At 50.7% G+C, this 13,124-nt stretch overlaps 1 protein-coding gene across 2 annotated transcripts in view; it reads right to left on the minus strand.

The window, feature by feature from the left end:
* ccdc66 (coiled-coil domain containing 66) overlaps positions 1–13,124 on the minus strand; it is a 131,746-nt gene that overhangs the window by 28,641 nt on the left and 89,981 nt on the right. For both annotated transcript variants that reach the window (XM_072472458.1, XM_072472457.1), the window contains exons 13-14: positions 12,350–12,494; positions 12,099–12,224 (exon numbers count right to left, since the gene is read on the minus strand). In XM_072472458.1, coding sequence (XP_072328559.1) covers positions 12,099–12,224; positions 12,350–12,494 — 271 coding nt within the window. The remainder of the gene's footprint in view (positions 1–12,098; positions 12,225–12,349; positions 12,495–13,124) is intronic.

Raw genomic sequence — 13,124 nt, forward strand, 5'->3', positions numbered from 1 at the left:
CTGGACAGCAGCTAGTTCTGAATTCGGCCTGCCCTCCAACTGTCTGCACTTTGGGAATTCCAACCTCCACCTGCTGTACCAGATCAGCTGTGCGGTGCGCATCAGATAGTGTCCCAGGAGCCTCTACACTAGTGCCCAACCGAGGTGAGTGTCTCCTGGGATGGTGGAGGGTGCTGGAGACAGCGGTGACGGGAAGTCACTGTCATCCTCCAACTTAACGGTTACGGAATGGGTCCAGGTGTGGCACAAATTCTGTTGTCGTGAAAGTCCACAAAATCTGCATCAGCGTCAACACTTCGTCTCAGAAACAGAGAATCCTGCCCATGGTGTTTATTTTTTGAAAGTGCGTTTTTAAGCAAAATAAATTACAGGAGGGGAGGTCATCACCTCGAATTTTTAATTAAAAGGCTCATGGAAAAATACAAGAACAGTACGAGATGGGAAATAATAAAAGAGTACAGTATTGAAGACTTGGTGCAGCTTCTAAACTGCTTGCTTTACAACACAGTGCATGTAAACAAAAATCTCCTGCAAGTTACCAATGCATAAATTCTCAAACTCGGAAAAGTTTCCTTTTCATTTAAGTAGTAAATTGTAGCAATTTGCGCATTTTTACATTAGTGTGCATATTCTTTTTGTTCCTACTCTCAATATAACATGTGTTTGCTGATAGAAGTATTGTCTGGTTAACTCATTTATTTGACAGATAATTTACACCAGTGACAGGCCATTCAGCCCAGCCAGTCGTTGTTGGTGTAAACTCACCATATGAACAAACAGTTTTTGTTTTTTTAAATATTTTTATTCAAGACATTTTCACATATATACACAAAATATCAAAACAACAAAACTCCAACAACCACAACCCACCTGCCTCCCTGACGCCAACACCCCGACTTACCCATTTTAACCCCCCCCCCCCCCCCCCATGCTGACCCCTCAATCCCCAAAGAAATCGATGAATGGCTTCCACCTCCGGGTGAACCCCTCTGCTGACCCTCGCAGCGTGAACTTTAACTTTTCCAGCCTCAGGAATTCTGCCAGGTTGCTCACCCACACTCCCGCTTTCGGCGGCTTTGAATCCCACCACCGAGCAAAATCCGTCTCCAGGCTATCAGAGAGGCAACGGTCAAAACATCAGCCTCTCTCAGCACCTGGACGCCTGGGTATTCCGAAACCCCAAATATCGTCACCTCTGGACTCAGAACCACCCCCACACCCAACACCTCGGATATCACGTCCAGGAAGCCCTGCCAGAACCCCCTCAGTCTTGGACACGCCCAGATCATGTGGGTGTGATTTGCAGCCCGCCCGCACACCGTCCACACCTATCTTCTACCCCTGCAAAGAACCTACTGATCCTCGCCACCGTCATGTGGGCCCTATGCACCACCTTAAACTGAATGACGCTTCCACCCTCTGCAAGGCCTCTGCCCAGGTCCCCACCACCACCTCCCCTTCCAGCTTCTCCTCCAATTTACTCTTAATATCCCCCACCAGGGCTCCCTCCCACTCCATCAATTCCTTATAAATATCCAACATCTTCCCCTCCCCCATTTCATCCTTCGATGGCAATTTGTCCTACAGGTCCAGGGGCAGCAGCCCAGGAAAGGACGGCACCTCTCTCCTTACCAAGTCCCGAACCTGTAGGTCCCTAAAGCCATTCCTCCTGGGCAACTCATACACTTCCTCCAACCCTGCCAATTTGCCCCATGAGCAATTCACTGAAGCACTCAATCCCCCCCTGCCGCCACCCCCTAAATCTCATGTCCAGCCCACCGGCGCAAACCTATGGTTGTCGCTGATCGGTGCCCAGATCGAAGCAGCTTCCAGCTCCAAATGCTGCCTCCACTGACCCACACCCTTGGGGCCAACACCACCACTAGGCACATGGAGTACCTGGCCGGCGAGAATGGTAAAGGAGCCAACAAAGAAGCCCTCAGACTTGTTCCCCTACACAACGCCGTGTCCACCTACCCCCACACCATCCCCTCCTCCTCGTGCCCCCCCATTCCAAAAAAGCCCGCCACACCCGCAGGGCCTCCCCACCCACACAAACACTGAGATTAGCCCATTGACCTGCCTAAAGAATGACTTGGGGAGAAAGATAGGGAGCACCGCCATTTTCATTGTCTGCACCTACCCTGCCAACAACAGCGGCAATACATCTCACCTCTTAAAACTTACCTTCATCTGTCAAGTTCAATTTATGCAACTTCATTCAGCTTCACGCCACCTGGAAACCCAAATACTGGAAACTCGTCCCCACCACCCTAAACTGCAATTCTCCTCGTCTCCTTTCCTGCCCTCTGTACCTCACTCTTACCCACGTTCAATTTATATCCCTTAAACTGGCCAAATTCCCCTAAAATCTCCATAATATCTCCAATACTGCCCACCAGGTCAGAGATATATAACAGCTGGTTGTCCGCATTCAGGGAGACCGTATGTTCGGCACCTTCCCCCCTCAACCCTTCAACACCCTAGGCACCATTGCCAACGGCTCTGTCGCCAACTCCAAAAGCAGCGGGGAGAGCGGGCACCCCTGCCCAAAGTACCCCAAACTCACTTGGTTCGTCCACACGCTCGCAATCGGCACCTTCTTTAACAACCGGACCCATTCCACAAACCCCTGCTCAAACCCAAACCACCCCATCACCTCCAACAAGTACACCCACTCCACCTGATCATAAGCCTTCTCCATATCCATCACCACCGCTACCTCTATCTCCTGGCATCATAATTACATTAAGTAGGGGACTTCCGGGTGCGGCGATGACCAGCTAAGTCGCACGTTTCAGCAGCTCCCGGTGGAACGGACTTTTGGGCTCTTAATAGGAGCCCCATCGGCAATTTGAACGGCAAATAACACTGTGCGGTAATCCAGAAGGGAATCCCCCCCGGATACGGATGGAAAAAAGAGACAAAAGTAGCCGGATTGCGGTGGATCCTCAAGAGCAGCGGCCAGGAAGGCAGGCACAAAGCAAGATGGCGTCGGATGAAGGCAGTTTAATATGGGGCCCTGACCAACAAGAGTTCCTGCGGCGTTGCGTAGATGAACTCAAAAAGGAGATGAAGAAGGAGCTGTTGGCCCCGATATTACAAGCGATTGAGGGGCTGAAGGAGGAGCAAAAGACCCAGGAACAGGAGCTTCGGGTCGTGAAGGCAAAGGCTGCTGAGAATGAGGACGACATACAGGGCCTGGTGGTGAAAACGGAGATCCACGAGGCACAACACAAAAGATGTGTGGAAAGGCTGGAGGTGCTGGAGAACAATGCGAGGAGGAAGAACTTAAGGATTCTTGGTCTTCCCGAAGGTGCAGAGGGGGCGGGACGTCGGGGCATATGTGAGCACGATGCTGCATTCGTTAATGGGATCGGAGGCCCCGACGGGTCCGCTGGAGGTGGAGGGAGCCTATCGAGTTATGGCGCGAAGACCGAGGGCTGGAGAAACTCCTCGAGCAATAGTTGTGAGATTTCTCCGATACAAGGACAGAGAGATGGTCCTTAGATGGGCCAAGAAAATTCGGAACAGTAGGTGGGAGAATGCGGTGATCCGCGTGTATCAAGATTGGAGTGCGGAGGTGGCGAGAAGGAGGGCAAGCTTTAATCGGGCCAAGGCGGTGTTGCATAAAAGGAAGGTCAAATTCGGAATGTTGCAGCCGGCGAGACTGTGGGTCACACATCTAGGGAAACACCACTATTTCGAAACGGCAGACGAAGCGTGGACATTTATTGTCGAGGAGAAGCTGGAGTGAGCGGGCCAGAAGAAAAAGAACGTTTGGGACAAAAGGGGGGGGGGTGAATTTGTGGGATGAAGGGGGGAAAAGGGGGAAGGGAAGAGAAGACTTCCCAGATTGTTAAACCTGCGACCCTGTAACTTCTCTCTCTTCACCATGTCGTGGGGGAGGGGGTGAGGGAGGATGAGGAGCTGTGGGCGCCGGCCATTGGGGCGGGGCCAAAAGGGGAAGGCTTTGGTCCCGCGCTATTGTAATCATGGCGGGAACAGGGAAGCAGGAAGGAGGGGGCCTCGCACAGTGTGAGCCGAGGGGACGGGGGAAGCCGAGGTCGGCCAGAGTTTGCTGACTTCTGGGAGCAACATGGGGGGTGCAATTACGCTAGCTTGGGATCTAGCGGGGGGGGGGGGGGGTTAACTGGGTTGCTGCTGCTGGGGAGAAGGGGGAGCTGGTATGGGAGGGGGGGGGGGCGCCGCCTGGGGGGGGATACAGCTACGTGGGAACCGGGTGAGGAGCTGGATTGAAAAAGGAAATGGCTAGTCGTCAAGGGGGGGGGGGGGGTAAAGAGCCCCCCAACCCGGTTGATCACGTAGAATGTGAGAGGGCTGAACGGGCCGATTAAGAGGGCACGGGTACTCGCACACATAAAGAAACTTAAGGCAGATGTGGTTATGCTTCAGGAGACGCATCTGAAGCTGACAGACCAGGTTAGACTTCGCAAAGGATGGGTGGGTGGGGCAGGTGTTTCATTCGGGGCTGGATGCAAAAAACAAGGGGGTGGCCATACTAGTGGGGAAGCGGGTAATGTTTGAGGCAAAGACTATAGTGGCAGATAGTGGGGGCAGATAAGTGATGGTGAGTGGCAAACTGCAAGGAGAGGCGGTGGTATTGGTGAATGTGTATGCCCCGAACTGGGATGATGCCAATTTTATGAGGCGTATGTTAGGACGCATCCCGGACCTAGAGGCGGGAAAGTTGGTAATGGGTGGAGACTTTAATACGGTGCTGGACCCAAGGCTGGACAGATCGAGGTCCAGGACCGGAAGGAGGCCGGCTGCAGCTAGGGTGCTTAAGGATTTTATGGTGCAGATGGGAGGAGTAGATCCCTGGAGATTTAGTAGACCTAGGAGTAAGGAGTTTTCGTTTTTCTCCTATGTACATAAAGTATTTTCATGAATAGATTTTTTTTGTTTTGGGAAGGGCACTGATCCCAAAGGTGATGGGGACGGAGTACACGGCTATAGCCATCTCGGATCATGCTCCACACTGGGTGGACCTGGAGATAGGGGAAGAAAAACAACAGCTTCCACCCTGGAGAATGGACATGGGATTATTGGCAGATGAGGGGGTGTGTTTAAGGGTGAGGGGGTGTATTGAAAGGTACTTGGAAATTAATGATAATGGGGAGGTACAGGTGGGAGTAGTCTGGGAGGCACTGAAGGCAGTGGTTGGAGGGGAGCTGATATCTATTAGGGCACATAAAGGAAAGCAGGAGGGTAGGGAAAGGGAGCGGTTGTTGAAAGAACTGCTGAGGGTGGACAGACAATACGCGGAGGCACCGGAGGAGGGACTATACAGGGAAAGGCAAAGGCTACATATAGAGTTTGACTTGTTGACTACGGGTAAGGCAGAGGCACAATGGAGGAAGGCACAGGGTGTACAGTACGAATATGGGGAGAAGGCGAGTAGGTTGTTGGCCCACCAACTGAGGAAAAGGGGAGCAGCGAGGGAGATAGGGGGGGGTGAGAGATGAGGAGGGGGAGATGGAGCGGGGAGCGGAGAGAGTGAATGGAGTGTTCAAGGCATTTTATGAAAGATTATATGAAGCGCAGCCCCCAGACGGGAAGGAGAGAATGATGTGCTTTCTGGATCAGCTGGAATTTCCGAAGGTGGAGTAACAGGAGAGAGTGGGGCTGGGAGCACAGATTGAGACGGAGGAAGTAGTGAAAAGGATTGGAAGCATGCAGGCGGGGAAGGCCCCGGGACCAGACGGATTCCCAGTTGAATTCTATAAGAAATATTTGGACTTGCTGGCCCCGCTACTGATGAGAACCTCTAATGAGGCGAGGGAAAGGGGGCAGCTGCCCCCGACTATGTCAGAGGCAACGATATCGCTCCTCCTAAAGAAGGGAAAAGACCGGCTGCAATGCGGGTCATACAGGCCCATTTCCCTCCTGAATGTGGATGCTAAGATCCTGGCCAATGTAATGGCAATGAGGATAGAAGATTGTGTCCCGGGGGTGGTCCATGAGGACCAAACTGGGTTTGTGAAGGGGAGACAACTAAATACAAATATACGGAGGCTGCTAAGGGTAATGATGATGCCCCCACCAGAGGGGGAAGCGGAGATAGTGGTGGCGATGGATGCCGAGAAAGCATTTGATAGAGTGGAGTGGGATTATTTGTGGGAGGTGTTGAGGAGATTTGGCTTTGGGGACGGGTATATCAGGTGGGTACAGTTGCTGTATCGGGCCCCGATGGCGAGCGTGGTCACGAATGGACGGGGGTCTGACTATTTTCGGCTCCATAGAGGGACGAGGCAGGGATGTCCTCTGTCCCAGTTATTGTTTGCACTGGCGATTGAACCCCTGGCCATGGCACTGAAGGGTTCCAGGAAGTGGAGGGGAGTACTTAGGGGGGGGGGAGAAGAACACCGGGTATCTCTATATGCGGACGATTTGTTGCTATATGTGGCGGACCCGGCGGAGGGGATGCCAGAGATAATGCGGATACTTGGGGAGTTTGGGGATTTTTCAGGGTATAAACTGAACATGGGGAAAAGGGAGTTATTTGTGGTGCACCCGGGGGAGCAGAGCAGAGAGATAGAGGATTTACCGTTGAGGAAGGTAACAAGGGACTTCCGGTACCTGGGGATCCAGATAGCCAAGAATTGGGGTACATTACATAGGCTTAATTTAACACGGTTGGTGGAACAGATAGAGGAGGATTTCAAGAGATGGGACATGGTGTCCTTGTCATTGGCAGGTAGGGTGCAGGCGGTTAAAATGGTGGTCCTCCCGAGATTCCTTTTTGTGTTCCAGTGCCTCCCGGTGGTGATCACGAAGGCTTTTTTCAAAAGGATTGAGAAGAGCATTATAAGTTGTGTGTGGGCTGGGAAGACCCCGAGAGTGAGGCGGGGATTCTTGCAGCGTAGTAGGGACGGGGGGGGCTGGCACTACCGAGCCTAAGTGAGTACTACTGGGCCGCCAATGTTTCAATGGTGTGTAAGTGGATGGGAGAAGGGGAGGGAGCGGCGTGGAAGAGAATGGAGAGGGCGTCCTGCAAGGGGACTAGCCTGCAAGCAATGGTGACGGCGCCGTTGCCGTTCTCACCAAAGAAATACACCACAAGCCCGGCGGTGGTGGCTACATTGAGAATTTGGGGGCAGTGGAGACGGCATAGGGGAGGGACGGGAGCTTCGGTGCGGTCCCCGATAAGAAACAATCATAGGTTCGTTCCGGGGAGAATGGATGGGGGATTTGGAGCATGGCAAAGAGCTGGGGTAGTACAATTAAGAGATCTATTTGTAGATGGGACGTTTGCGAGTTTGGGAGCGCTGACGGAGAAATATGGGTTGCCCCAAGGGAATGCATTTCGATATATGCAATTGAGGGCTTTTGTGAGGCAACAGGTGAGGGAATTCCCGCAGCTCCCAACGCAGGAAGTGCAGGATAGAGTGATCTCAGAGACATGGGTGGGGGACGGTAAGGTGTCAGATATATACAGGGAGATGAGGGACGAGGGGGAGATCATGGTAGATGAGCTGAAAGGGAAATGGGAAGAAGAACTGGGGGAGGAGATTGAGGAGGGGCTGTGGGTGGATGCCCTACGTAGGGTAAACTCATCGTCCTCGTGTGCCAGGCTAAGCCTGATACAATTTAAGGTGCTACACAGGGCACATATGACTGGAGCACGGCTCAGTAAATTTTTTGGGGTAGAGGATAGGTGTGTGAGATGCTCGAGAGGCCCAGCGAATCACACCCACATGTTCTGGTCATGCCCGGCACTACAGGGGTTCTGGGTGGGGGTGGCAAAGGTGCTGTCGAAGGTGGTGGGGGTCCGGGTCGAACCAAGCTGGGGGTTGGCTATATTTGGGGTTGCAGACGAGCCGGGAGTGCAGGAGGAGAGAGAGGCTGACGTGTTGGCCTTTGCGTCCCTTGTAGCCCGGCGCAGGATATTGTTAATGTGGAAGGAAGCTAAGCCCCCGGGGGTGGAGACCTGGATAAACGATATGGCAGGGTTCATAAAGTTAGAACGGATTCAGTTCGTGTTAAGGGGTTCGGCTCAGGGGTTCACCAGGCGGTAGCAACCGTTCGTCGACTACCTCACAGAAAGATAGAGGGAATGGAAAAGAAGTAGATAACAGCAGCAACCCAGGGGGGAGGGGGAGGAATCGGATGGACTCTCAGGGATGTTATTGTACATGTATAGGTATTTGGTATATGTAATTGTATATTGGACTGTAATTTGAGTGTATTTATTTTGGACAAAGCAGTTGCCATTTAGTTTTGTTTTTCTTTTGTTTTTGTTTATATATATTATTTATTTATTTGTTTAAAACTGGCCACGGCTATTTATATTGCTTTATTGTTGTGTAAAAGAAACACTACGTATTGTTATGTTTGGCCAAAAAACTCGAATAAAATATATTTTTAAAAAAAAATAATTACATTAAGTAGCCTCCGCACATTCGCCGACAAATGCCTTCCCTTCACAAAACTCATCTTATCCTCGCCTATCCACCCAGCACATAATCCTCAATCCGCAATGCAAGCACCTTTGCCAATAACATTCAATAACAATATCGGGCAGTGCAACCCACACTGCTCCGGATGCTTATCCTTCTTTAAAATCAGGGAGATGGAAGCCTGCAACAATGTAGTGGGGAGTTTGTCCCCTTCCCTTCATTATACGCCCTCACCAGCAGTGACTCCAGGTCCACCCCAAACTTTTATAAAACTCTACTGGGAACCCATCCAGTCCCTGGGCCTTCCTTGCTTGCATCACCCCCATACCATCCATCACCTCCCTCAGCCCAATTGGGGCACCCAGGCCCTGAACCAGGCCCTCCTCCACTTTGGGAAACTCCAACCCATCCATGTAAGACATAACTTTTATTGTCACAAGTAAGCTTACATTAACACTGCAATGAAGTTACTATGAAAAGCCCCTAGTCACCACATTCCGGCGCCTGTTCGGGTACACTGGAGAATTCGGAATTCTCAGCAGCTACGGGAATTGAACTCGCCGCAGGTGCCGCCGCATCCCCTCCTCCCTGGTCGGGGGCTCGGACTCATACAGCCTCTAATAAAAGGCCTCAAACACCCCATTCACCCGCTCTGGATTCATCACCATCTTGCCCTCATCATCCCCAACTCTACCACTCTCCATTAGCCACCTGCTTCCTCAATTGATGGCCCAACATCCTGCTCGCTTTTCCCCCATACTCATACAGTACCCTCTGGCCCTCTGCAACTGTCCCACCGCCTTCCCCGTAGAGACGAGCCCAACTCCATCTTGAGTCTCTGCCTCTCCTTCAACAAACCTGCCTCCGGTGCCCCCATCAGCCTTGCCTCTCCTCCGAATAAAGATAAGCTACCCTCTAACTGCAGCCTTAAGTGCCTCCCACAGTGTAGCGTCCGAGACCGCCCCCATGTTGTTCAACTCCACATGGCCTGGAATGGCAGCTCACACCCCACCACCATCCCCACATCTAGCCTTCACTGCGGCCGTTGTTTCCCCCGCCACCCCCCCCCCCCCAAAGCCACGCGGAAATCCACCCAAATCAGTGCGTGGTCAGAAACCATAAACGGCCACCCCCGCCAGCAGCGCCTTGCCCACCATAGAGAAGTCAATCAGGGAGTACATGTATGAAAAATCCTTCTCTCTCGGACTCCCAAACCTCCACCAGCTTCCCCGAACTATCACATACATTCCCCACCCCCACCCGGGATCAGCCACAATGCACCCCACCTAGAATGCAACCCCCTTATTGGCCAACATCGCCACCCCCCTCGTCTTCATATCCAGCCCCGACTGAAACACCTGTTCCACCCAACCCTTTCACAGCCTCCTCTGATCCCCCAGCTTTGGGTGTGTCTCCTGCAAAAATGCCATGTCTGCCTTCAAGCTCCTCAGATGCGTGAACACAAGCAACCATTTAACAGGCCCAGTCAACCCCCTCACGTTCCACATGACCAGCCTGGTCGGGGGGCACCCCACCCCCTTCCCCAGACAATCAACCATATCACCTTTTGGGCCAGTCCGCGGCCCGCATCACGTGCTCCTCCAGGCCCACCTCGGATGTCCATCACCATTGATACCTCCCCAACTGCACCACACCCTTGCCAGCAACCCACACCCCTACACCCCCCCCCCAGCCGAAAACAAAACACCAACCGCATTTCTCCGCCCGCCCCCCCCCCCCCAGTCACTCCTGTTAATTAGCCCACCCAGCTGGCATAGTGGCCCCCGCCCAAGGCCTTCAAACTTCTCTTCCCTCCAATTTCTCCCCCGCCCCGCCCTTCACCATCCCAACTGCCAACACACAAAGAGTAACAAAAGGCACACTCACCAACTCTGCTCCAGAATACCCACCCCCAGGCATTTCAAAAAGCACAAAAATCTCTTGCAAAGTTCAGGGTCCTCACACTCCTCCTGGTCCATTGCCTCCCATAAAGACCGTCGAAGTAAAGCTCCTGTTTCTGGAAAGTCACCCATAAGCAGGCCGGGTATAGTATTCCAAACTTCACCCCATTCTCAAAGAAGGTAGCCTTCATCAGGTTGAACCCAGCCCTCCTCCATCAACTCAGCACCCAGGTTTCAGTAGACCCACAGCTCACTCCCTTCCCAGGTACACTTCTTGATCTGCCTCGCCTATCCAGAAAGCAATGCAGCCGCATCACCATCACTCTGGTGACTCATCCACCTGCGGCCTCCTCCTCAGCGCCCTGTCCACCTCGAGAAGCCAATCAAAGGCCCCTCCCCCAACAACCTCTCCAGCATACTCACCATACGCAGCAGCCACCGCACCTTCAATGCCTTCAGGCATCCCAACAACCTTCACATTTTGCCTCCTGGAGCGGTTCTCCAGGTCCCCCAACTTCTCCCTCAGCCTCTTCTGGCTTTCTCGCATCACTCCCAACTCTGCGCCAACAAGGCCATCTGCTCCTCATGCTCCCCTATGGCCTCCTCCACTTGGAAGTGCCCAGCCTTGGGACTCCAACCTCTGCTCGACTCGCTCAATTCCAAGATCTCAGTGTCTCCATCACCTTGGCCAGGTCTTCCAGAGCCTTTTTTCTGTTGCTTGAACTTGTTATTTAAGAACTCCACCAGCTGCTCCATCATCCACTGGGCAGGCAGCACACCCCCCTTGCCCTCCGCCATCTTTATCTGTGGCGCACCATGAAAACTCTCCTGCTTCAACTGCTCTTTCTTTCTTGTGGTGCTCCTGGTTCACTGATCCATGCGCCAGCCACACCAAAGGAGCATTACTTTTCCTGGGCACTCCTGCACCTTTTGCCCTCAAATACAACACCCTTCAGGCAGGAAAAGACTGAAAAAATCCACCTTGAGCGGGAGCCATCAAATGTGCGACCATTCACTCCATGACCACCACCAGAAGTCTATTGAAGAAACAGTTCTATTCACATTACCCATCTTGTTCCAAATTTCCTCATCCATCTAAGCTTGAATGTTGAAGTTACTTATATTTTTACCATCACCCACCCACCTCAGCTGGAGTTGCACCGCACTTTAGGAAGGCTGTGACGACTTTGGAGAGGGTACAGAAGAGATCTACCAGGGTGGATCCAGGGATGAGCAATTACAGTTACATGAATAAACTGGAAAAACAGGTGGTTAGAATTTGGAATGCAATGCCCGATAGGATGGTAGCTGCTTTTGTATCTGTCGTCTCAAAACACAATACCTAAATGGGGAGAAATTGCAGAGTTATAGGGAAAGAGCATGGGAGCAGGACCAACTGGATTGCTCTTTGAGTTTGACCACACAGACTCGGTGGGACAAATGGTTGCCTTCTGGGCAGTACAAAATTATTTTATTTTTCCTCTCCCAACGTTAACCTTTTTTCTGCACGTTGAAACTGAACGACAACATTTACTTCCAAAATATAAAAACATGCTAAATTCTGCTTTAAAATGATCGGCATATTGCACTTGGCATAATTAACTGGCGAGCAACATTTCTACACCTATTGGCATAGGTGGCCAAATAGACGGAGTACTTACGAGAGAAAAATTCTGAGTTCTTATAAACTTAGTGTAAAGATGCCATCAGTTAAATTGAGACATTATCAGTGTAATTAAAAGCACCAATAAGTATTTTGCAAATAAGTACTGACCAGTTTGGATACCTCTGTCTTTTCTAGGAGAATCCTTTTCCATTAAGACTTGTCCCGGTACCTCACCACCTTCTTCACCAGGAAGACTATTAGGTGCAGTACAGGAGCTTATGAGACTTATAGTACCTGTCAGCCAAAAATAATATGTCAATCAAAACAATGAAAACATGCTGAGAACTGTATTTATTGCATTCTTCGATAACAGAATAACAACCACAAACTCCAAAATCTACCCATTATCGGTTACATGCCTTCTGCATTCTTCTGAAGATTTGAAATGTCATGTCCTTTGCGAACCAATTCTCGAATGCGCTGTTCCTGTTTCTGCCTTTGTGCATCCTCTTGTGCTTTCTGCACAGCTTCATAAAGCAGATTGGTTTTCCGATTATGAAGATCCTAGAAGATCAAAGATACCTTAAGATCATATATTTTGTTTTAGTATTGAACAAAAAGTCATTATTTAGTAATGAACATGGTCGTTATTTAAGTTTTAGCTAGAAATTCATATTTAATCAGTTTTGTCTACCAATTAGCTGTTGCGAATAAATAATCTGAGAACAAGATACGCATAGGTTGCACATTTAAAATCATAGATTCTTCAGACATGGTTGCACTTCTCAATACATTTCGATTTGGACTTTGACAAGCAAGTATAATCTCAGAAACTGCTGGCAAGACAAAACACAGCAGAAGGTGGCCCTGGGCACCATTTCCAGAGCAACAGAAACAAACAATAAGACATTTAAACCTTGATGTTTCAATATTGCAAATTCAAGGTGCATATTTGGTAGATGGGAACTCCATGTGCCCCAAGACTATATTCCTGACCTGTTGACTTATCCGTAACCAGACTATTTGTGTGTTTTTTTTTTAAAGACTCTCTAGCCTTTATTCAGTGTCCAGCTGGATGAGGGCCAGGATTAGCTGGAGCGGATGTTGGAGGCCTTTCACACCATAGTGTGCTTTGGTTCCCTATTTGCCATCTGTCCAAATTTTTGAGAAGCATTTTTTTTAAAAATAAGAACC

This window comes from Scyliorhinus torazame, chromosome 13 (assembly GCF_047496885.1).
Source record: "Scyliorhinus torazame isolate Kashiwa2021f chromosome 13, sScyTor2.1, whole genome shotgun sequence".
NCBI lineage: Eukaryota > Metazoa > Chordata > Chondrichthyes > Carcharhiniformes > Scyliorhinidae > Scyliorhinus > Scyliorhinus torazame.